The sequence below is a fragment of the Platichthys flesus genome, chromosome 18, assembly GCF_949316205.1.
Source record: "Platichthys flesus chromosome 18, fPlaFle2.1, whole genome shotgun sequence".
Classification (NCBI taxonomy): domain Eukaryota; kingdom Metazoa; phylum Chordata; class Actinopteri; order Pleuronectiformes; family Pleuronectidae; genus Platichthys; species Platichthys flesus.
In genome coordinates, this window is record NC_084962.1 from 11963859 (window position 1) to 11990205 (window position 26347).

At 42.5% G+C, this 26347-nt stretch overlaps 1 protein-coding gene across 1 annotated transcript; it reads right to left on the reverse strand.

Annotated features, from left to right (window-relative positions):
• Nucleotides 1–408: 408 nt before the first annotated feature.
• Nucleotides 409–25618, reverse strand: snx17 (sorting nexin 17). The gene is made up of 15 exons (XM_062410780.1): nucleotides 24802–25618; nucleotides 20386–20460; nucleotides 18262–18379; nucleotides 16706–16770; nucleotides 14687–14797; nucleotides 13341–13431; nucleotides 10246–10333; nucleotides 7589–7658; nucleotides 7016–7108; nucleotides 6557–6760; nucleotides 4362–4490; nucleotides 4113–4190; nucleotides 3602–3676; nucleotides 3476–3517; nucleotides 409–3314 (listed from the first exon to the last, which is right to left on the reverse strand). The coding sequence occupies exons 1-15, from the start codon at nucleotides 24859–24861 to the stop codon at nucleotides 3195–3197; spliced, it is 1419 nt and encodes a 472-aa protein (XP_062266764.1). The 5' UTR covers nucleotides 24862–25618; the 3' UTR covers nucleotides 409–3194.
• Between the last annotated feature and the right edge of the window lie 729 nt (nucleotides 25619–26347).

Sequence of the window (26347 nt, forward strand, 5' to 3'; positions counted from 1 at the left end):
TCAACACATATATAAACATACCTACACACGTATATAAACACTAACTTACTTACAACTTGATTAATGGATACACAAACACACACGTCACTCTGATTGATACTGTGGCTCGTTAGTCACGTGTCCCACTAAGTCCCAGCTGAGACCAGGACCGTGCCACTGAAGCAGCTCAGCAGAAAAGGAGCCTTCATTAAAATGAGTTCCACGTGTTTCTCCCCCCGTGATGTGTCTGAATGTAAGACGTGTAGCAGCAGCAGCAGCTCTGAGTCAGACTCTTGACATCTTACATGGCAGCCGACCAACACTGCTGCTTCTGCTGCTGCTGTAAACACAACGTGGGAGTTAAGCAGAGCAGTGGTGAAGAAATGACTCAAACGAACCCTTAGCCGACAACAGAGGAACACGAGGTCGTCTCATTTCAGAATTTATTTGAGCATCATGACAGACAGACAGGACAGACTTGTCCCCGACCTTACCACTCAAATCAAAATGATGAACAGTGGAATGAATCAAGTCAATAGAGTTTTCATGAAAGTTGGACATTTAGTTTAATAGTGGCGCTGGCGTTAATGCACTCCACGTGTGATTTGGCACCTACACATTAAAAACACCCGGGACCTTGCGGCTTCCGTGCACTTGGTGGCGACAGGAAGTGAGAAAATAAAAGACGGCTGGTGTCCACGTCCCTCTAGATACAGATACAACTGAAGACAGGAGATGAAGCACAGCAGTGAAAGAACAAGACATATCTCGAGAACATTTTCTTTACAGTTGTGGCTACCGGTAGAGCTGCTGACAGGTTGGGCGTCGATTTACATTTAGAGGCTTCAACAAAGGCTGAGACGCAGCCGTTCTTTTTTTTTTTAAACGACTGCTATTAAAAAAATATGGAACGACGGCGGGATGTGTTGGTCGCCCGCCCTCCATGAACGTTCCCTCACTCCAGCAATTGTGATCACGTGAGCGTGACTCCTCTGAGATGATTGGCACAATGTACGTACAGATTCCAAATGAACTGAAGCCCCTAACAATGCTCCACTGGTGCTCGCCCCAACCAGAACAAGACAGAGAAAATCAAATGCAAAATTTGTAAACACTTTCCATTTGAACTAAAACACACAAAAAAGTCCCCTAAACATTATGTAAACAACGATAAATGTTAGTCCACTTAAAACTTTTTGTTCTATACAGCTTAGATTACATTTGATCTATTCGATTACAATAAGCTAAGATGATAAAGATATTAGTAAATGTTCAGAATACTTAATTGCATGTACATAATATAAAAAGTGACATTGTCATAATTTTTTTGTTTATATTCTGTGCAAAATGCTTTAGTAAACTATAATTTGGCATTAATGAGAAACCTTTAAAAAATTGTAAAAACAAAAAAAAAGAAGAAGAAGAATCACAGATGGATTTACTGAGCCCCCTTGGAAAACAAAACTCCACAAAGTGTTTTAAGTCGCGCTCAAGCTTCCACTCGAACATTCATCTCCACCTGTAATACTGTGCAATAACGATGGGTTCAGCAAGTGCAAGCAGCTCGGCCAGATCAACCATCCATCAAGTTCTGCAAGATACTGGGACACACCGGTTGACGCTTATTTACGGTTTGAGCTAGCGTCGCGTTGGGATGACAAGGGAATCCACGAGGCAAAAATCATTAAAAAAAAGGAAAAGTTAAGGCATCAGACGACTTCTGAAGGCAGCATGAGAGACTGTGCCTCCGACGTAAGATGGAAACTCCACCGGTATCTTGTTAAAGGAGACATATTCTGCTCAGATTCTGAATTGTAAATTTGGGTTATTGTTGTATGTTCAGAAAACTCTTTCCTCAAACTGTCCATTGCAGCAGCAGCTCCTCTGTTCAGCCTCTGTCTGAAAGGCTTGGGTTTAGCTCCTGTCTCTTTAAGGCCCCCCCAAACTCCTGATAACAGCTGGCCAATCAATTCTGATTGGCCAGCTGACCCACTCTGTTCCAGTGCTCTCTCTTTACTTGGCTTTGTTACCAGCCACTAAGAGTGGAATGTGGGCGGAAGTGTTGGTCAGACAACAAGTGTTTAACTAGACAACAGGCTAAAGAGAAGTACGCTGGACATTAAATCCAGAACAAGATTATCTGGCTGCCTTCAGGAGCCTCAGGAGCTTCAGGAGCCTCAGGAGCTTCTTTAGCATCAGGAACTTCAGGTGCCACAGGAGCCTCAGGAGCTTCAGGAGCCTCAGGAGCTTCTTTAGCATCAGGAGCGTCAGGTGCCACAGGAGCCTCAGGAGCTTCTTTAGCTTCAGGAGCTTTTGGAGCTTCAGGAGCCTCAGAAGCCTCAGGAGCCATGTTGGCTCGGGAGCAGAAGAGCTCCCTTGAATGTGGACTTTTGACATTTTTGACTTTTTACACACACAGGCTATAAAAACACTAGAGGAAAGAGAAACTGAAAAATAGCATAGTATGTCTCCTTCAAGATATTTACAGACTTGGCACGCGAAGAGCATGATGATCACTGACAGTATAAAAATATGACATTTTGGTATATAGCCAAGCCAACCATTCCATCCACATACAAGCAGTTGCTCTGAATAATCTCTAGTTATGAGATCAATTTCCACACATCGGGCTCTGCTCTTTTATCACTAGTGCCAGGTCTAACTGAACATTTGGCTCTCTGGTTAGACAGGAACATGCAGCCGCTGGGGGAAGAATCCAGGATGAAGCAGGTTTTCTTCATGGAATTCAGACTATATTAGTTTTTGCGCGGTACCTCGAGACTCTACCTGTATTAAAGAGCTACACACGTACTGCTGATGAAACAGGGACCTATGCGACTGAAACAGAAGCAGTAGCATACAGAAACACGTTCTGTTTGAGTACCTGTAGCCTTACGTGCTATTTATTGTGTGTTGCCACGAGTTAAAATAAAAAAACAGTCGACGCTTCAACTGATTCGGATGATTTTGACCTAAATGCAAATTAGAAGTGAGTATTAAAAAAAAGGACGCTGTTGACGATTACACGAGAGCTTAAGGCAGCGATTTCTCCAGGAGGAAGCTACAATCTTGCAGAATCGGACACGTGTGTGTGTGTGTGTGTGTGTGTGTGGTTTGCTCGGCTCGGCTCAGCTCAGCTCATAATCTTTGTCCTCCCAGTTGTTGACAGTGGAATGAAGAGGGGAGGAGGGAGGATCGGAGGAGGGGGGAGGGGGTTACAGGTCGTCGTCCCCGATTCCCTCAAACGCGTAGTTGCCGTGGAAGTCGTTGCCGCTGATGTCGTTTGCCGAGTTGGAGGCGCTGATCCCTCGGAGGGACACCGAGCTCAGCTTGGTCTAAACGGAAAAAATCAATACTACAATCAGCGCGGGGATGACATTGATTCATGAGAATTCTGTTCAGGTTGCAGCTGCGTCATTCTGCTACATTTCTTGAATTATCTTTAAGAAGCACAACACATCACGACAAGATGAAATCCAACAAACGGCCTACTCACAGAGAGTTTGACGGTTTGTTCACGGTTCTGGTCGGGGGACTCCTGCGGGAAAACATAATAAAGTCTGAATCTGAGATCTACAGGAGGCAAAAACTAATAGTTAGGGCCTGCTCTCCAGTTTCTCACCAGCAGGGGGGGTGATTTCACAGCTTGCTGACTGTCTGTTCGGTGGATGGAGCCGTTGTGTCGTTTCCTCAGCATCTAGAGGGTGACAGCGGAGGAAGACGACAAATATACACACATTTGTGAGGCTGTGCTTTATATTTACATGCACAGAAATCTATTGTCTTCTTAAATTTGTTTTTAAGGAGAAATTAAACTATTTTAAAGGCAGCTGTGGCTGAGGGTGGAGAGAGAGGGTTGTCCACTAACCAGAAAGTCAGTAGTTTGATCCCCCTCGTTTTGAAGTGCAAGATATTGAACCCCAAATTGCCCCTGAAGGCTGTGCAGTGTATGAATAATGTGTGATAGCAAAGTGCTGAATTTATGAGTGAATGAAACCTGTACTGTAAAGCATTTTGAGTGGTGTATATATCCTGCAGTATAAACAGTCCATTTACCATTAAAAGACAATTTCCTCTCCATTGCAAGATGTTCAATTTGATTTGTTTATAAACAAGCCGTTATCAACACAAACCTTTTTAATGCTGCCCCCTGACTTCTTCACCATTAATTCATCCACCATAGACTGGAGGCAGATACTCATCATGATCGCCTGAAATCACAGAGGAGCAACAGTGTGAATAAAATACTAACTGAAGTCGTTTGAATAGCAGGAACAAAAAGCTGTGACGGTAATAAACACAATCGTATTCAAATTCTATCCTTGTTTCCTCCACGTTGCTGCCGCCCCCCCCCCCCCCCCCCTCCCTCAGTGCCCTAGTACCTGTTGACTTGTGATGGTGACCCACTGGAGGCGGTCCTTGCTCATCAGATACTCAAAGGCCAGCTCCAGCTTCACCTCGCATTTGGCCGAGTTGCAGGGATTGGTTGTACCGTTGGCGGTTGGGACTTGCTGCAATGTTGGAAAAAACATTTAGATTTGGTGTTTGGCAGGTGACATCATTAATCGTCATATAAAACAACTGTTATCATCATGTTAGCATTATTTCTATCCTAATTTTTCGTCTGTATTTCTTCATCAACATCCAATTTACAATCTTAGATTGAGAATAATCTTGCTCTTCTATTCCGTGACCGCAGGGTTATGTGCATGGTAATCTCATTTCCTATCCTGCATTTCTTCTTCATTTTCTCAAGCTGCCTTTCCAGAGCTGCTGCATCACAAATGACAGCCAGCCGTATCTTATGCTAAAAGATGAACACGGGTGCAAAGTAAGAAAGCCACGTACGAATACAGAATTTCAAATGGATTCAGAAAAATCAGTGAAGCTAAGCGAACCGCACGGCTCCCTGGAGACGAGCCCTGTCGCTCATTCCTCATTTATGAAGCCTGCGCTCGTCTCTGAAACCGGATCCTCTGGGCTGGAAAGAAGCTGCACCTCCCATTGAAACCGCTCCCCCAGAGATAACATAAAGGAGAATAGATAAAAACAAAGCTCTGGTGCGCACACACATACCCATTCACACTGTTTATATGTGCTCTTCCGTTTGCAATTTGAGGTTGATGTTTTGAATAGTTTGGTCGCAGAGGAAAGGGCTCATTAAAATGACCTCTGAGAATAAGCTGAAGGATTAATCACCCTGCTGGACAGCGCCCTCGCGGTGTAATCAGACGGGCCAACGAGCCTGTTCATTTTCGCATGCGTCGCCCCGTCTCCAGAGCTAATTTACTTTTACAGCATCCCAAAAGCTGAACTACTGCTCCGATGCTTATGAAACACAAAAAAGCGAGCTGTTTACCCCATCGCCATTTAAGTCAAATGTTCCCATTTTAAAAATGGTGGCCAAAATCATGTGGATAGAGCAGTATATAATGCTTTGAAAGCTGTTAACCCAAATGAGAGTAAATTGTTTCGGCTATTAGAGGAAGTGTCTTTACAAAAATCCAATGTACTCAGTTGGTATTATTACCTTTTGTTTGTTTGCGTGTTATTTTTGTAAACATGGAAAAGTCACGCACAAACCAACATACTCCAACTTGACGTCACTGTTCCTTTCACACTACAGGGTTTCAGGTCAGAAATTTCAAACGTTTGATACTTAAGACTCAAATCCAGTGGGGAACAATATGATTAGGTCTGTAAACCTCATACAGGATCATTTGGGCAGATAGTGGAAAATCTGAACAGAATGTATCAAACAGCTCATGACACTGTATTGTCCAAATAATCACTCCGCTCCCTCGATACAGCCTCACTTGTGCGTCCTAGAGTCTGTAAGAGTGGAACGGGACGTGCAACCTTCAGCTACCAGGCTCCTCTCCTGTGGAACCAGCTCCCACTCTGGGTTCAGGAGGCTCACACTATCTCTACATTGTTACTACTTTCTCAATTTCGTCCTGTAAAGAAACAGAGAGGCTGCATAGGTGCTTCCTCTGACTGAATGCCAGCAGGTCCCCCCCCCCCCCCCCCGCCCACGCCAAAGGACAATCATCAGTTCAAACACAGAACGCTGCAGGATCAATAAAGCGCTATCCCTGTGTGGGCTTCGTGTTTGGGTAATTGGACTGATGGAAATGGATGGTGTGGGGATCAGCACTTTTAGTAAGCAGTGGGAGTAAAACGAACGCTTGGCCGGGCTAAGGACGTTTATTTGTGATGCAGTGGTGAGAGGAGGTTTGTAAACAGGCAGATCTGTGCTCTGCCAAGTCACTGTCTCATAATAAAGGGGAGGGATTCCAGTCTGATTGTTTTCGGAGCTTCAGAGATAAAAGAAAACAGATTCCTGAAGGTGAATGCAGTCATCCTCATCATCGGGTTTATATAAACATGACAAAACAAATGCGCCTGAAACAACTGTCTTGCCATTGTTGCTTGATATGTAGGCGGAAAATAAATAAATCGCTATATGTCCCTATCTGAAAAAACAATTCAAGGAGCCGTAGTGTCATCCTTCTTTATATACAGTCTATTATCCTCATGCTATCACACACACACGCACACATGTAACTTCACTTACAGAAGACGTGACCCGCCAACACCTCATGCGCGTGACCTTGAAGCTCCCCTCCTTCATCTGCTCGTTGGGCAGCTTGACGTGGAAGTTGAGCTCGTTGTTGCCGGCGCTGACGATGACTTGGCAGCCCTTCTCGGGGAAGTCGGTAACGCACGGGTCAAACTTGATGTAGCCATAATATTTGAGCGTCTGGCCTAGATGGATGAACTAGAAAGAAAGCGCAACAAGACCGTTTTAAATGAAAACTCTGTCTAATCCCTGGAGAATAAAGTTTGAAATCTCCACTGGATTGATGCGATTAAAAATTCATATCATGGGAAAAAACTGGGCTAATTGCGTAAAACAAAATGCACCAGAGGCGGTTTTCTCTGTGGTCGACGGATTTATTCTCGGACAAAGACGATTTCTGAGCGACAGATGAAATCAAGTTCAGAAAGTAACCGAGCAGGGGCCCTCTCTTACCTCTTTCTTGGATCCTTTCTCCTGCAGTGATTTGAGCTGCCTGTGCTGGTCCTTGTTGACGAGTATCCAGCCTCGCTCAATGTCAGACACTGTCTGGTGAAGCAAGAACAAGAAGGGAAGTTTTCTGTTTGGCAAAGATGAACAAACAAAGCAGGTTTTTGTTGTTCCTTGGGCACATGTGGGAGTAATCACACCCTTGGCGTTTCATGTAAACGGTGCAGGTCAGCAAATAATTACACAGAAACACGCACAAACGCACACGCTTTATTTCCCCTCGATTCTAAAACGCCCCCTCTGCTAAACTGAGGCAACACTCAGCGGTTCCAGATTTTAATCAAACGCCAAAACTGCTTTAATACAACAGATCCCGCCTGTGGCAGCACTCAGGGGCCACAGGGGCTCAGGACTCAAGGTGTTGACGCCACCATCAGATAACCGAGGGGCCCCCGGGATGGACTAAAGCAATTGGCGCCACAGGGATGTAGCAGTTAATTGATTTTCATTTTCGCTGTGCAAAGGTACTGAGGTATAAATGAAAACAAACAAATGTCTGGTTTACCTAAGTAGTCTTACCTGGGCATATAACAAATTCAGGCCGACTCTGTTGTCGATCACATCACCATCGTACGCCATGTCCCAATAGCTGAAGAAAGAAAAGGCATCGTCTGTCAGTATATATAAATATATACAGTACATATAAACAACATTTGAAGCCTCTATCCAGAAAAGCACAGTCCCAGGAACAGCTCAAATACTGCGCAGAACACTAAGACTCCCAGGCCTCTGGTGGAGGACCTGAGCTTGAGAAAGACATACCACCCCATGTCCCATGTGTGTGGTGCGAGGGGAATGACTTTCTGGCACCAAGTTTATCATCCTCATCTACATTGCATCGCTGTGCTGTGTAAACAACTTATCTCAGAAAGTAAATATCAACCCACAAACGAATATTTATTCCTCCAGTTTAACTGTAAAATTAAAAATAACCATCATACTAGTATTATTTCCTTTGGACAGATACAATGAAGTCTTCGGTGACCCCTCGCACATCCGTTCACCCATTTCCGTTGAACTGTGTTCGGTTGTTTTTGTGTAATCTTGATTATAACCACACAAACAAACATTCAGGGGACAGGGGTGCGTATAAAATAACCTCCTTTAGCAGAGGTAATAATGTCAAACATGAACCTGATCTGACTCTCGGTCATATCTAAAGAATGAGAGACTAGCAGACTAAATTCCTTAGCTCAGATTCAGTTATATAACAGGGCAAGTATTCATCCCTAGGCTTACGTCTCGTTGTAGAGAGGCTGAAGCACAGTTGCTGATGATGGTGCAGTTTGCTGATGTAGGGGGGGGCTGGAGGCCGGACTGAGGAGCCGAGCGTAAAAATAAAAAGACGATTTTCTACTGGAAGGTTTAAGGCGAGAGATCATTATTGAGACCACATGTTAAACTAGGAAAATATCCCATTTGTAATTAAATATAATTAAAGATGCGTCACTTCTGAGTGATCTGGAAACTGGTTTCATACCTGACGTTGGGATTATTACCGTCCCAGTTGACACAGCACTGAATACTTTAATCCATTCTCATTCATGAATTCTAACACTTACAGTACACGTGTTAAACTGAACATGCTGTAATTGCCTGACCCAGGGGTGTTGTTGACAGATGTAGACGCTGTGACATGAAGCATGCTGCCAGGCCACATCAGAAATTCAAGGCAGGGAACGAGGGAATGGAGGACAGAGTGGGATTGAAAGGAGGAGGGAAGGAAGGGAATAAGAGTGGTGTGTATCTGTGTGTTTTTGTTGCAGCTTTAGTAGCAGTTCAAAGTGGACTGAGAGACCATGCTACAGTCTATTCTCTGCATATACAGATTTAAAATGTCGATTAGCCACACGTCTGCATTAGAAACATATAAGTGGAAACATCTGTCCAGTAAAAAAATTAAATCAACATCAAGCCCGAGACATTTCCTCCATTTTTTACCCTGCACTTTCAGCCCGAGCCTCCCAGGAGCTCATACACTAGGGGTCTGTTTTTTCCTCCTCCACCTCCACTTGTTAGTTCTACATTCATTCTTCCCTCACAGCTCCACACTCCTCTCCACAGTGAAAAGTAGGTCAGGAGGACTAAGACTTTTCCTTGAGGCAAAAAGAAAGTAAACATCCTGTGTACGTCAGTCAGCAGGGGGCAGGGTGACGAGGAGGGAGCAGTCGCTAAACTCCGTCTGGAGGGAGAAGTTGCATCAGTGTTTTCCATGCACAGCATTTGTTTGGCTGGCCCATCAAAATATCACGCTGAAGCTCATCTCCCTGCACAAACAGCCCTTAACCCCTTCAACATGATTTTACACTTCACGTCATATTTGTTTGTCATATATAGCTGAATCTGAGTCCATCTAATCAACATCTATTTAAATGACATCTATTACAATAAATGTTGACAACATTTTTAAGGTATTTTTCACATATATTTCCATGGGAGAAAACGTGGGGAGAGAATGGGAAACTATGTGCAGCTGATGTATGAGGACTCAAGCCTCCGTAGGCGGGCCAATATCCTTATTTTTAATTTTGAGATACTGCTCTGTTTGCTGACTGGGTAATTTATCCTCTGGCAAAGGCTCAGTATTTATTTGAGCTGTTATGACTTCATAGAATTTAACAGAAAATTGCTAAATGAGCACATTCAAGCAGGTAAGAGATTCTTAATGTTTTCTAAAACTACATTTTACCGCTCCACGCTGCAGCAATGTCAGAATTATGTCCCGGGCTAATCCTGGACTGTCCAATGCACCATCTGTCTGGTCATGATAACAACTGTCCTTAACAAACCAAATGACTCAGGACTCCCTTCCAAAGGAACTGCCAGGATGTAGAAGATGGTGACGCTGGATAGGAAGCCTATACTTAAGCCAAATGATGCTCTGACACATTAAAAACAAGTGCTTCACTGCAGATAGGGAATGAAATGGATGCACCCAGAATGAGACGAGAAACCTGAGTGCCTGACTTAAATAACACAAACAACAAGAGGAGTAGTGTATGTACTGTTTACTGAAAACAGACATCTCTGACCCAGCTTCATTACACGATTAGATAAATAACACGCCATTACGCAATTGAATCACTGCTATAATTATATGGTAGATTATGGAGGAGAGCACTTTGGGAAAGTACACAGTGAAATTCAAAGTCATGCTGCTGGCAGGTGGTGGGTACCTCTTCCGTAGGAGTATGTGAAATTCAGAACTCCGCAAGCTGGTGATGGATACATAAGGCAGCTCAAACTCCTGCAGCTTCCGCACAACTGAGAGGGACACACACAAAGAGAGAGAGAGAGATTACATTACATTACATGTCATTTAGCTGACGCTTTTGTCCAAAGCGACTTACATTTTTAGAACACTCAACATTTTATGAGGGGCCATTTAGGGGTTCAGTATCTTGCCAAGGACACTTAGGCGCGCAGATGGGAAAGAGTGGGATTCGAACCGGCAACCTTCTTGTTGCAGAACACCCGCTCTATCCCCTAGGCCACGCTCTCCCCCAGAGAGAGAGAGAGAGAGTCAGGAACAAGTACAGCTTAAGTCCCAAGGACATTTGGATAATGATGCCAACAGCAAACAACCAGGGAAGGAAGGACTCCATCTGGACGGGTCCCAACAGGCTAAAACTTGAGTGTGTGGGTGTGCACGAGTGTGTGTGTGCGTGCATGTGTTTGCCTCCATAATCTGCAGCTGTTTCACTGCAGCCTGCTCCCTGAGGAGAGAGGAGGAGATCTCAGGTGCATTTTGCGGCTGGGTTTTCAGTACATGTGCACAACACTACATATCCATGACTGGAGAGCTCTTTGGTTTGTAATCAGCTTCAAAGAAGTAACATTATTGGGTAGAGATTATGACAGTTATTGGGGTAATTAAATAAATCATAATATTACGAAACAAAGTGCAGGATAAAGTCAGAACTATTTGAGAACATCAGCTTCACTTTATCGGAAGTATCAGAACGTTGAAAGTGATTGACAGTGATGTTATCTTGGTTACATCTGCATGGTTTTCAAAGAGGTATCATAGTTTCCCAAGAAAATACGAGATTGGTTCAAAATTTGGGATCCAGAAAAGTCGGAACTCCGGAAAGCACAGATTCTCCTTGCTGCTCATTTCCTCAAATGTTTCTTTATTATTTTTTCTAAATGACAATATGTCATTTAGAAAATACAAGATGCTGTGAACTAGAAGCAGAAACAGCTGGTTACTTTTCATTTCTTCAGCAGGAAAAGAAATTAGACGAACTGAATGCGTAAAATGTTGTGAAACATTTCTCGGTAAACTAAATTTGCCAGAGGGAAACTGCAAACAAAAAACAAGACCAACTTGCTATTTCAAACCACACTGGTCTTCTTGACATATCTTTACATATTTTACAGCATATATTGATTTAGACAAAGACTTCTGGGAAACTTGCTGCACCTAAGTGAGGAATTGAGTTCTCCTAGCGAACTTGTTATGTCAATACTCCCACCACCCGGTTGTGTTTGATCCTCAGGCTGCCGCGCCGCATTTATTCCAGGAGACGAGTTATAGTTTAACACACGGCCCGACTCTTGCATACCGCTCAGATTGTCAGATTCAAACTGTGCCAGGAATATACAACATGCCTGCAATAGTAGCAGATTCTTCCAAGTTCACCTGGCAGCATTTGAAGCCTGGCTGGTGTTTGGGTGTTTGGCCGGTGGGAGACGAAAGAACGGTGCCTTTGAGACTGAGGGGGGAATTTGACCCAACAGGGCTGTGATGGAATGGAAGAACGTAAACTGAAGCATGTGGGAAGCTGCTGCTTCGTCTGTGGTACGACGTGTGACAACACATGCAAGCTGGAAACTAACAAACTATATTGTATAATGCACATTTAAAATATGGAAGACTTAAGAATTATTGAGTGGAAAATTAATGTTTGGATAGAAACTTAACATCTCCATCAGCAGCACTTGTCAACTGTGATTTATGCAGTGTGTAGCGTTTGTGTTTAAAAGAGCTAAAAACACACAATATTGCTGGTGCCTGATTGTCTGGAGCTTTGCTCAGAGAAGCTTTAGTGTGAGATATGACACCAGCCACAGCTAATGTTGAGTAAATTAAATAGCTGGTCAATCATTTGAAGAAATGCCTATAATCAAATAATACACCCTGAAAACCTAAAGGGGTTAAATACCACAGTTTAAGTGAGATCTTTGCAACATATTTATATGGTTTTCTTGCCCCATCAAAATCAAAACACAGTTACAGACTCACTAGGATGAAAGTGATTGGCATGTAATGTACATACTTTTACAGGATTAACTAAAAAACAGCTTGAACAATATTGGCAAATATGAGCCTTTCACAGACATTTGAGAGATGTGCATTTATTTTTATTTAATAGAAACTATATCATAATGCCTCTTCTAGGTGTCATGCGTCTAACAGTTGAAAAAAATAAAAGCCTGAACCTATTTTCTTTTTTTAAGCTGGTGAGTGACAAACATCCAAACGTTTCTCTCAGCCTGAACTCACTGCGCTCAACCTGGTGTCAAAGGTGAAGCTGCACCAATGTAGTTTTTATGAGTCAGTCAACTAACACATTGATCCTGCTTCTCAGTCAAGCTTCCAAACGCCTAATGAGTGAATGGTGTGTATTCTAGCCAAAGATGCATCTTTTTCATTGACATCTTTTTTAATTAAATGTGAGTTTATCTCCACTCAGCGAGACACATGAGGGGAGCTGCTCTAGTGTCAACAACAAGATTTAGAGCCAAAGAAAACTCAAATCAGGGGCATGACATTGCAGTACATAATTCTCTTTGGTTTACCACAAAGTTATTCTTAAGTGAAGCTTAACAGAAGTTTTAGCTTTTAATCCCAAATCCTATTTTCGTCTCCTTCCTTGTTTGTGAAATGAATTTGTCCTCTCAGGACTGTGTCTTCTGAGAACAATCCTTGACTGACCTGATAAAGTTGTTTACATTTACTTTATTTAATCAAAGAGCAGAGTGTACTGCACTTTTAATCTGCTTCAATAAACAACATCAGCTGAAGCTCTTTAACTCTTTAAAAGCTTTTTAATATCTGCAGTCATGATTTATGGATCCACTTTAAGGATCGATCTAATGCAGAAAAATCAATAAGATCTTTAATAGCAGCTTAGGTGAACTTTCAGAATATAAAAGGGAGAATACCTACAAATAGTAAACGAGACAGTGAAATGTTACACAAGACCTCATGTTTTCATTCTTTCTCCTCTGATTATAATATATCAGGTTTGATGTTGAAACTCACATGTTAAACCTCCATCCACACCCTCACGAATGAGGAAGAGACTGAAATAACCAACAAGGTCGTCCGGAAGGTCGAGCTTTGTCGCAACGGCCTGCAGAAAGATCAGACAGAGAGAGAGAGAGTGAGAGTGAGAGTTGCCAATACTGGCACCACAGGGGTGAGGCACACTCTATTTGTACATATCTTTTAGTTTAAACAAGTTGAATCTGCATAACTTTGTAATTTCAACCTGCATTATTATGATTTATCAAGTATGACAACTCAAACATGAATGGCCACCTTAAAAGCAATCATAACATTTTGCTATTATTTAAAGGAGACATATCATGTCTCTCCCAGTTTTTTGTGAATTTATGGTTCTGCAAAGTTAAAAAGTCCAACATCCTCCTCAAAAAACACTCCCGAAACCCCCTATGAAAGCCAAACCCAAATGCTTCAGACAGAGGCTGAAAGGAGGAGCTGCAGCAGTGGACAGTATGAGGAAAGCGATGTGTTCTGGACATTAGAACTTGAAAATATTTCCATGTAATAACCCAAATTATAAACCTTAATCTGAGAATACGTCTCCTTTAACAGTTTTACATTCTTAGATGCAGGGAAAGATTGTTTTATCACTACAACAGTAGGAAAAAAAGGAAAAGGAATTTTTTTTTCATTCTTTGACACAACTGCTTCAAATCTGAGTGCAGTGAGTCACTGAAATAAACAAGACACACACACACGCGCAGATACACAGCATGCCCTCTGTGGTGAGCAGAGGTTACATGTGGTGGTATTTTCATTAGAGCACTTTAACGATCCTCAAACAATCTTGATTTACAGCCAAGGACATGATGATGAAACATCAGCATGTTTACTAGGATGTGGAATTGTAGAGTGTGTGTTGTTATGGGTTGTGTTGAATGTTTATGGTCAACGAGGAGCAAAGGTTAAGTTTGATATACTCTGTCTTTGTCTCTATATAAAAATATATATCAATTAATACCACAACGGCGTCTCATGGCTTTTAATATTAATATTTTTTGAAGTTGTATGTTACATATGCCCATCAGACCTAGTTCAGCGTCTTGTTTTGTTTAAATTTACATTATTTTGATTGTATATTATCATCTTGTCTAGTTTTTTATTAGATAAACTGCAGTCGCTCCGACTTGATAGAGTCCTTTGAGGAGTGCCTTGGTGAAGACAGTCTATAAACGAATGTGACTTCAAGTGATTTGATTATACATCCACTTTTAATATCAGTATATTTATACTTTAATAATTTGTAAAAATTTACAAAGTTGTAAACTGGGTGAAAATGGTGGCTTCACGTCCTCCTTAACCGAAAACACTCCAACACTTACATCCAGGACATCCTCCGTCTGATCTGAGGTCAGAATGTTGACAGTGACCTTCTGACCGTTGGAGAGGCAGATGTCCAGAGCAACATCTTCTGTGGGAATCTGCTGCGTCTCCTGTGGGAAGGAGACAAAATATAACAGCTTCCCTCAGCTTGATTGGTAAGATACATGTTTTCATTCCAGTCACCCAACAACTAAGTCCACACACAAGTCACAGGGCAGAAAAATTCAGGCTTGTCAGTGAGAAGCTGTCCAGTGGAGATAAAAAACAAACCATGCGAGGTTCAATTGACTAGTTTCACTTTTCTTTAAGTATTTCTTTAACTTTTGCAGCTAAAAAGAAAATGAATGCAGCTGCATCATTTCTTGGGCCAGGACTGGAATCTCTGGTATCGAGTGTAAAACAAGAAATGTGGCCAGGAAAGGTCAATTCTGTTTTAGCATCACAAGTTAAGTACTTGTAGGTTTGAGTCAGATGGAGAGACACAAAAACAAACACTTGGTGCCTTGGTCCTGCGAGGGCCACAGACACTTGTGACTTTATTTATTCATGACTATCGGGAAGTGAAGAGGATTTCCAAAAACACATAAAGGTGTTTCAGAACCTTACTTTTAATTTCGAGCCATCTGCAGTTAGAAATGTTTTATTCAACAAACTGTCCATCTTATGATGCTTGATGTCACATAGGTGGTATTCTACTTTCCCAGAAGCCCAAGGTGATGTGTGGTTCCCACTGGCTAACAGGCTAAACCCACAGTTATTCAGAAAACTGGCAAATATTCACATTTTAGAAGCTGCAAACAGAGAATTTAGTAATCATTTTGAATTACAACTTGTTGTGAATTTATTTCCTGGCAATCAGCTGATTAATATACTAATTAATGCAGATTTGGAAGTCCTGTCCATTAAGTTTACTGCTGTCAGCTCAAACAGAAATTATAGGGAGCTGTGTTATTTATTACTTCTGCATTTCAGATTGTGTTTATGCCTCAACTGAACTGGGAACAAGAAACCAAAACCCACAAAATCAATGAATAACAAATAAGAAAAATGAACTGACCTGTGAAAACCTATGAATATTTTAAAATACTAAATAGTGGTATCTGGAAATATCTAACAGGCTAACCCCTGTTTCTCCTATCCTCAGGCAGTTTCTTACCACCTCTGCTACATAATTCCTTTATCTTCCCTGAGTCTCCAAGTACATCCCTGCCACTAAAGGTGCAGATGAAATGACAATGCTGGGTGGTAACTCATCTACGATGCTGCACCTGCTGTTCTCGCAGTGCATACTGTAAGGGGCACTGCGGGGGGAGGGGGAAGAGAGGGCGACAAACACGCAGCTTAATGAAAGAGGAGGAACGGAGAAGGAGAAGCTGAATGGGTGCGACGTGGCTGCAGACGGATGAATGTGTCCGTAAAGGTTATTGGATTTATAGCCGTCCTGGCAACGCAGGTCGCCTGAATGCTGACGAACCAACGTCGGCTACCTGGTCTGGATAAGTCATCGACTCGCTCGCAGGCGAGGTTGCGCCACAACAGCTCCGTCCTCTGCAGCTGAGAATGTGCTGGCACTTTTTAGTGCTGCAGAGCGGATGAATCATTAGGTGGAACGTTTTTTTTTTATGATATAGTCATTCACGCGGATGCAACACACACACACACACACGCACGCACGCACGCACACGCACACGCACACACACAGAGCAACTGCATCACCAGATATGGCCAAAGCTTTATGTCTGACAGAATCTTTTCACAGATCTTTGTATACAAACAAAACACCAATCTGACAGGTCGCAAAACTTACACACAGGGATGACACAATCCTAAATGAGGTTTGTGTTGCTATGTACAGCTACCTCACTCCACCACAATGCCAAAAGTAATTACTAACTGGGCAGAAGTGACTGCATCAGCCTTTTCGGTGAAGGAGCACGCCCTGTTGCCTCAGAAGCCGGAAGGAGGACAGAAATATGCAGAGTGCAGGTGAGGAGAAAAAACAAAAACCTATCTCCTACCTGCTGTGCTTTCCTTAAGAAGCTGTTAAACATCTCACTGGCTCCCAGCAACGGATCCTGACGCACTGTGGAAAAAAACAGAAATTAGGGGAAAAAGATTAGATACCAGTTCAGTGGAGGCAGCAGAGGAAGTTAAAAAGAGATATGTTCAGTTTTGATTGGATGTCTCAGCAATTAGTTGAGAGTATTTCAGAGGGTGGCAAGTAAACAAAAACCTTCTTAGTCAGAGCTATTTCCCAATTTCTCAAAATGTTCCACTTATCATGCTGTTTGGTTTTGTTTCCTGTGAAATGGGTTTGGCCCTTTCAAGACGTTTGTCAAGGCAATTTAGTTCGACATGCAGAAGCTTTTATGAAGGGAGGTCAGGGAATAAACTGCAGTAACATTGCTGGCCTACGTTCAAAAAGCAGTGTCAAAACAGTGGAGTGATTTGGCAAATCTAAGTTTGAGTTGCAAAGTCGTGTGTTTAATTATCAGTATGTAAGGCCTGTATGACCACAATCTGACTGTGTGTGTGTGTGTGTGTGTGTGTGTGTATGTGTGTGTGTGTGTGTGTGCCTGCTCTCTATTGTCCTCCAACAAATTAGTCTAACCCTTTGACCAAATATGAAAGTTTCTGAGAGCCATCTGCGTCACAGCAGATTGTGTTTGTGGCCGTTCATTTTCCATAACTATGTAAAAAGTCATGATGTAACCGAGTGAACTTGTAGCCAAGAACACCCTGTGTGCATATGCTCCCAGACTATGAGCAAATACGCACTCGAACAACGCTTCCTTGTTCTGCTGTAACTGCCAGTGCTTGAGAGGATTAAAACAAACCCGCTGCGTGGCTGCCAGTTCCACTTATTCGTGTGTATATGCAGAAAGCTCACCCTCGACCTGTTTACAAAATCTCAACAATATGTTGAAAGCCTCCCCGACTGGGATATGAAACTGCAGCTAGCTTCTTGAGTTGATACAAGACTTGGATAAGAAACCTTTTAAAACAGTCATAGGGCATATTGATGTAAAAAGTTAAAATAAATTAAAAAAACTATGCTTCACCGCTGCTGTAAATGCCACAACAAATATACATTTGTCTCTATGACATCTGTTAGAGAAAAGTTAAGCATCCCTGGGGGAAGAAAACCAGAGGATCCAAACTAATAAAACTTGTTAGAAACAGGTTTGAAAACCTGAGTGGGGATTTTTTTTTCTACCTGGTGTGTCAACATAACTCTGTCTAGTGGCTTTGGCTCAGTGTCCAGTCGATTCTGAGCTCAGATCATCAGTTCTTTAGTGAAACACTTTTATGTGGCATGAAAAACACCAGTGAATGGCTAGACTCCCCGCAGACACTGAGCCAAGTCGTACTTGTGATTGTTGTGGAGAAGAAACCATTTCCAGGAAATTGCAAGGATATGTTGACAGCGAAACAAAGAGGGGGACTATCTTATTTAAGCGCAGACAAAAAACAAACAAACTGCGTTGGAGCTGGAATTTAAAATTCAGTCAGGAATTAAGTGAAATACAATTCGAGGCATGAAAAAACAGTCATATCGGGATGAGTCACTCACCAGCCTGCATGTATTTCTCCAGCTGTTCCCGTCTCTGTTCGACCTCAGCAGGAGTCAGTGTGAAGATTTTCTTTGGGGGGAAGGCAGGCACCACGTTGCTGCCATATTCTTTCTTTATCTGTTAGGGTTAAACAGAGAGGTTACAGCATTAAAGGACATGCAATCTCCATTTTCTGCTTCTGACTTAATAACTGAGTAGAGTCAGGTGGGTAAATTCATTCTCTTTTAATATGAAGTTCTGTCTATGAAAGCCGCTCTGTGGGTTTATATGATTAAACCAATTAAATTCAGCACAGAGTGGCAGTCTCCTGAATTAAAGACTCAAGTTTTTTTTCCCCCTAAGAGGTACATTCATGCTTTTTGAGATGAATCACAGGTTTATTTTAAGCCCCCGTTTCAACGACTAGCTGGTGGAGTTTCCGTGCATAACACAGACGCACACACATCTGGAGCCCTGAATGTCTAGTCATTCCAAGTTTACTTTGTCTTCCAGATTCCTGACTCATTTCTTCCCATTTTGTATCATCTAAAAGCTTTGAACTGCAGAGGACTGAAACTAAGACTTTACAATCACACATGTTCTATGTGCATATATCACACTGATCATGAGGAATTCAAAAGCATATTTTTTCCTCTTCATAAAAACCCCCAGGTCCAGCACATATGGTCTGACGAAGGCAGGCCACAGTGGGTACTAAAGGAAGAGAGGTGATTTTCACCTCGACATACTGCCCTCTGGTATTTTCAGTACGCCAGAGGCAGCCCTGGCTACACATACAAATCAGCTCACCGAGCAGACACTGAGCGCAGGTTAGAGTCTCCTCCATCTCAAATAAGTCTGAGCTCATACAGCTTGTTACAAGTCTTAACAGGGAAGCCAAGAGAGGATTTCAACATTGAAATGATCTCAGCCACAACATGAGTTTAAGCACAGCTATCACCAAAAAGTTTTGGGGTCATGCGTACGCCACAGGAAGCCCTTTGGGGTTGATGCTTAGAGATTTGAGTGTGGCAACACACCCTGTTGCCAGGCAACGACAACTGCATAGCACAGACTTTAGGATGAAGACACAGTGAAGTTTGGCCCTTGCTTGCTTTGTTATTAATGTGTGAAAACAGGACACTGGGTAATAAAGGATTTTGATTGCTGTGGCGTATTTCCAAAGGACGTCAACCACATAGGTGACAACTTAATCAGCCTATAAACAATACACGTACCATTTCAACGTCAGCCTTTTCTTACCAAACCTATATTAGGCACTCTCACGATTAGTGGCAGAAAAATTGGACAATGGGCAGAAAATCAGACTGGATGGCCTCTGGTACGACTCCACAGAGTGACAACCAAAAAATAAACACACTTGGATAGACAACACCTGGATCTGTCCAAAAAAGTCCAAGAGGACTCTTCCTACCCCACTGTCTAAGTGCTCCTGAGCAAAGCACCTTACTCCGCCAACATCTGATCCCCGGGCGCCGTGCAAATGCTGCCCACCACTCTGTGTGTCCTGCTGTGTTCACCAGATGGGTCAAAAGCAGAGGACAAATTTCCCCCCATTTGCATGCGGTTGTCTGTGCATGTGTGTTGGATCAATAAATAAATGTATCTTGTACTCACAATTTATTTTTAACCTCTACACAACAAAAAAGGTGATGCTTTACCGACTAATTCCTAATAACAGCTTTACCAAAGAGACGCAGCTCTGTGTAATGTTTCAATGAGGCAGAGGCCACAAAATACTTAAGTCCAGGCAACTCAGTGCTGTCCAACAACATTTATTTTTCAGATTAAGTTCCTTTTTCCCAGCAGGTGAAAAGAGAGAAATGCCAAGAACATTCCTTCCATGTCACCCACCCCCTCCAGTCTCCTCCAAAATAATACTGCCCGGTTACACTGTAGTTTGAACAAACAGCACAAGACTTCAAGCCATCAGGGGTCGTGATTCAAAGTGACGTGATGCTGGCATATCGACCGAATGACACAAAGACGAGCCAAAGGTCATGCTGAGAGGATGTGGTGGCATTTGAACGGTGTTCAATGTGCAACGCATTCGACATGACTCCCTTTTCTGTCTAAAGCAAACTGACACTGAAGGGTATTTATTGTCAGTGTTTGAGTCTTACCTGTTCATGGAGGCCAAGAAGTTGGCTGTAGCGTACCCGACAGTGCAGGACCCCGTTCACATGGATGTTGTAGGCCTGTGTGAAACAGTGGGCACAGATTATTGAGACTGAAATTGAAATGCATGACTGTGGATGAAATCAAAGACATGAAAAGGTCAAATAATAAATCCACATAGAAAGATGCTTAAAGTGCATATCGATATATATTAAATAATATCTTTTCTCAAACACTCTAACAAGCATCAGTGTAATAAAAACGACCTAAAAAAAAGAAACCCTCTTTCAAATTATATTTGATGTTTACTTTGACTTTTTAGTTTGATCTTGTTCCATCGACTAACATGGAGGAGGGGAGACTTATGACCTATACTGCAGCAAGCCCCCAGTTGGCAATTGAGACACTGCGTCATGCCATCAATTGGGTGTCACTGTAAAAATTCAGTGCAGAGGTAAAACCACAACTGTGAAAGAAAACAAAGCAACAGCAAGGATTTCCTTGAACTTTGAGTTTCATTTCCCCTCCTAACATTTCAAAACAGTCTCCATCAACATCAATTTCATCAGTTCTTTTAAACCCTGGAAAACAAAAACTGCTGCAAATATTCTGATCAAAACTGCTGCCCCCTTTTCTTATGCAGAAGCTAACAACAGAAAACAAATAAGAGAAAATCCCATGGGGAGTCTTTGATTCTTCCTGTCAGACACGCTGCGTTTGCTTTTACAGCAGCTATCACTGGATACTCCTAAACCACCACTTGGAATTTGTGATACAAATATCTGCTTGCAGTCACGTTCAGATCCAATCTCAGAAAGTAAATCTATTGTTCATGTCAGATGTCTCATTAAGTGTTGGGGATGACACTAAACCACATGACTAACAGAGTGACAGTTTTCTTATGCCCTGATGGGAGAAAAAAAGACACAAAACACTTAAGTTTACCCATATATAGGCTCGCTCACTAAACTCAACTCAACTGTAAAAGAACAGTGTTTTTCACAATGTACCACAAGTCTGTTTAACCCACCACAGTCAATCCTGCCACTTGGAATAATAAAACTGCCTTAATGTTTTTAATGAAAATGGTTCAAAAACCTGACACAGACAGTTTTACCACAGATTCTACTGACAAGGGCTGAAGGTTCAGCCCTGCTCCAGGTCTGTTGTGATTAAAAACAGCGGCTGCTATTAATTCTAAAACTCCTTTCACAATATATGAAGATAAATGATTATGTTGTGTATATATTACTGAGCTGGAAAAGCCTTTACTAGCAGTAAGTGGTAACAACATTGTGTCTTTTCCCCTGGTGGTTGAGTTGTGACTGATAAGAACCAAACAGGAAGCAAAGGCCATGATCGCGTCAATGTTTCCAAACATCTCTCTTTTTTGCCCGTCCAGACCTCATCAAGGCAGAACCAGCTAATAAACCGAAGAGGCCATTGTCAGAGGAATCGTAGAGGATGACAAGAAACAGTGCTATTTTTATCTATGACACTGACAAAAATGTAAATTCGGCCTCCCACCTGTGGGGTGACGTGTACCCCAGGGGAAATCTTACATTGTGTTGCTTTAATAATACTTTGCCTGGCAACATACAGCTATGGCCAGGGATGAGAGGAAGAGGAACCTTGTTGAGGAGATTTCCTGTTTGGGTGTCAGGCCACTAACTGCAGGGCTTTAATCTCCTTCGTCTTGTGTGTCAATGATTATTTCTTCCCAACATGGTAAATCATCTGTCCAAACAAAAGACGTCCTGATGACTCCTGGCCACACAGGTGTTGCAAACAATGATCTACAATACTGAGCAAATGGAAAACGGCAAAAGTACAAATCCAAACTTGTAGCGTGACAGAGGAAGGCTAAAAAACTTTTGGAGGAAGGCCAATGAATGAAATGAAAGTGTGTATGTAGGCAGTATCCAGGCAGGAAGCAAGGATGACTATGCAGAAAGTCTTTTGTTCTCCCGTCTTGTATTTGAAGGATTTTTTTGTGAATAGGTAACAGTTCATCTCAGGGCACATGACGTTCTTTTGTATATCATCTATGATCTGTGAAGGCCATCTTCAGACCTAAAGTCCGGAAAACCTTCCAGATCCAATTCTCTGTACACTTTCAAGGGTTTACCTTTCACATGTGAAGAAAGAAGCGGGACATTTTCCAGAATGTACATTTCAATTTGATGTAGACCCAACTGGGTGACAACAGGTCTGACGAATGCTAAGAGTGTCTCGGTTTATTCCTAGACAAAACTTAATATGTCTAGAAATATCCCACTTCCTGTTGTAGATTCATAAAGGCATTCTGTTGAGCATGACTTCTACAGGTTGAATAATTTGTTCCTATACAAGTCCTGACAATCTCCGACACAAAGTAAACGAGTGACCATCACTTACAAACCCACCAAAGTCTATCCCTCTTTCACACACCCACAAAAACCGTTAGAACCATAGCCGAGACTGGAATTGGCAACAGGAAGTAAGGGCACATTTAAAAAGAAGGATTAATCCTGCTTGCACATGCAGAATTAGCTCCATATTTAAAAACTGCAGCCCTTGTTATTCCACAAAGCCCTGTGCTAACTCTGCAGATTCTGAGGCCTACTGGTTCCAAGGTACACAACACATCTCTCAGCATTATAATCAAGCAAAGTCCCTTCCTGTGGACTGGTAACAGGAAGGTCACGATGACAGTCACAGGACTGCCAGCTGAGAGGTGAGAAGCCACCTCTTAAAGTTGCCACTGCAGCACAGGATAAGAAGAAGGTGCTCACTGCTCAGCCGGGTAGAAAACTGTCAAGAGGTGACGCCTGAAATCCTCAGTTCAGACACCGGTATCAACGTCTAGCAGCAAGAAAATGCCTTTGCAGAACAAGAGAGGAAATAACTGATAATCTGCTGATAACTGTTAACAGACCGAATATTTCTGTCCAAATTCCTGCCCCATAAAATGTCGAGCACTTCTCCAGGGAAATAATCTAAACGTTGATTTCTGAACGTGTTTGTGCAGCAGTGACCCTGATGACATGTTCCAACCTTATAACAACTTTATTGCAAAGTAACTTTTCTTTCTGAGCACATGGAGTCAAGATGCAAAGATCTCATTCGCAAAGTGTGTGACATTGAGAAGAGCCAGTGTGATTTCACATGGAAACCAGATGTGGCAGATGTTGTTTGCATGTTGATTGCATTTGATGAATGTGGGGGTATAACTTTGTTCTTCTCTAAAGCATTTAACTACAAAAACTGTATTAACAAAACCAACACAGCTAATATAACAGGTTTGTTTGTCTGTTGCTGTAGTGTTACATCTGATTCAGAAGTTTAACTCTTTCGTTCTGTAACAGGATCCCCCCCCCATTAGCACCAGAGTGAAAAGAAAAGGAACTGAACTGGAGCCTTTATCAAGCCAGCCTCAGGATTTGTGTTCATGAATAGATCGCGTTCATAGGTTGTGTTTGCGCCATTGTTTTTGTCTGGCTGTTGTCTAAATCATGATGTGCTTTTGCCCCACATTAACACAATGTGTCCTGACTGCTGTTCATGTTTCATGAGAGAAACATCCACCAAAGCATAAAACGGTTTATGCCTACGATGCTCCACTCTTGCTGACCTTGACCAACCCCAATGAATCATATCCTGTGGACAACACAGTGAATGACAGCCACCGTGTCAGGGCAACGCAACGATGACACAATTTAATTGCAATTCAAAGAGTTTTCCAAAAGGTGTGAAAAAAACATTTTAAAACACATTGAGCAGGAGAAAAGAAGGAAAGAATAAACACACACACACACACACACACACACACACACACACACACACACAAACAAACAGTAGTTCGGCTGAGGGTGTGCACCGCTTGGCAGAGTTGGCTGTATTTTGGTAGGATTGCAATATCACGAAGGCAGACCTGCAATGTTGACTCAAACCTTAACAACAAAGGGGACTCTGTTGTGCCCAAGGTGAGGCTTCAGAGACTGGGCCACACTCACAGTCAATGACAAATCAGTGCTGTGCCAACCTTTGACATATATACACGTTTACAGCAATTTACCAACATCTATGCTAGACTAAATTCAATGTCACGTAAAAAATGTTAATGGCATGTCAATTTGAGGACACACTTCCACAGGATCATATCTACAATATTATTCAATTTCCTCATGTTTTAACGCCTTAAACCAAGTTTATTGACTTAACTAGATTGTTCTATACTTATGAAACACATTATATAGAATAGCATTTAGCGAGCATAGATATTTTTGTATTGCATTGGTTTGTTTTGGTTGCAGATATAGATTTACCCAACCAGATGTAAACAGATTCCTGTGCTCGTGTTGCCTTCGATGTCGCACATGCTCTGTTAGATGTTTCAAAAGAGTAAACACAGAAAATAAAATTCTAAAAAACGTTCTCACCACATATGTCGACCCATTTTCTCCTGAACGGACCTCTGTTTCGGGTATGGAAAAATGCATGTTGTCTTTTAGCTCCTGGGGAGAGTCCCAGCAGCTCAACAATGGAGAAGAAGAAGAATAAGAAGAGGAACCAGTTTCACCACAAAGTCCACTGCAGTGACAGTCTGTCTATCGGCGGGCGGACGACGCGGGAGGAGGCGGCTCTCAGTCGGCTCCTCCGGGGCAGGGGACGGCGGTGTCAGGCTCCGGGAGACCCGCTTCCTTCTCCGGGAGATAACTCATACAGCAGCTCGCGTCCAACTTCTCCCACGTCGGTGTTAAACTTTTCTCCGCACGGTGGTTCCCGCAGCAGCAGCAGCGGCGGCAGCGGCGGCAGCAGCAGCCATGTTGCAAAGTGTGAAGTAATAACACCTTGAAAGCGGCCGTTGGGACACAGCTCGAAGTGGCTGGTGACAAGTTCAAAAACACGTCCGGTGCAAAAACTCTCGGTTAATTCAGGTCATAAGCGGAGGTTGAGTGGAAAAGCTGCAGTTGCTGCCTCCTGCAAGACCCCTCACACAAACTCACACACACACTCACGCACTCTCACACACAAACACACACCGACGCAGAGCCGCTGCCTGGAGAAACCTTTCCGCAAATGAAAAGGGGGGCGGCTGCACTTGTTGTGGAGTCTCTTTCTGCTTGTGCTTCTCTTTCTCTTTCATGCGCTGGAGAAAAAGCCCGGGGAGACGCAGACTGAGAGCCAGGAAACAGTGAGCGGACCGGGGAGGGGGGGAGTAGATGGAGCCGCGGCGTCACGTCCTCCTGTGATTCCCTGAATGTGATGGCCCACTGCAACGATCCTCCGAGCCGAGCCATCCCGTCCGCAGCCAGGGGGAGAAACAGGGGTCACCGGGTTATGAAACTAGAGGGCACTGCCATAATTTACCACACTTACTTTACATATGAAGATAAAAAGGTCTAATACAATTTTTTCAATGTGTCGTGAATATTTGTGTCTTTTTATCTTTAAGATCGTCAAATCCTTTAACACTGAGTTCCCCTTTTATTTGGTACAGCCCAAAGTGACAGTGAAAGCGCACTCAAAATTCATTAGCAAAAACCGCTTGAACATTGTAAATTTTAAACTTAAACCAGGTATTTGTTACCACTTGAGCTAATGAGCTGTTGCATTGTATAAACAAGTTAATTATTTAATGTCACTGCTCCCATGTGTCCTTTTGTTCTTCTACTCCCACATGTTTACAGACATCTTTAAACGGTATCGTTGTAGCATATGATCACATTTTTTTGTGGGCAAAGAGAACAAATTGTAAAAAAATATATAAGAACAAATATTATAAAAACAAATGTGAATTTAATTTAATTAAATTTAATTAAATGAATCCTGTGCAGCAGGAGTTCACTTCTGCGCAGGACATATGCATTCGCCTTCTGCGCAGGAGTTGCGAATTTGAGCATTTAACATGCTAAAAAATTTGTTTCCAAAAAATAGCCCTCAAAAAGCTATTTGCATCTGAAATATGTAATATACAGCATTTAT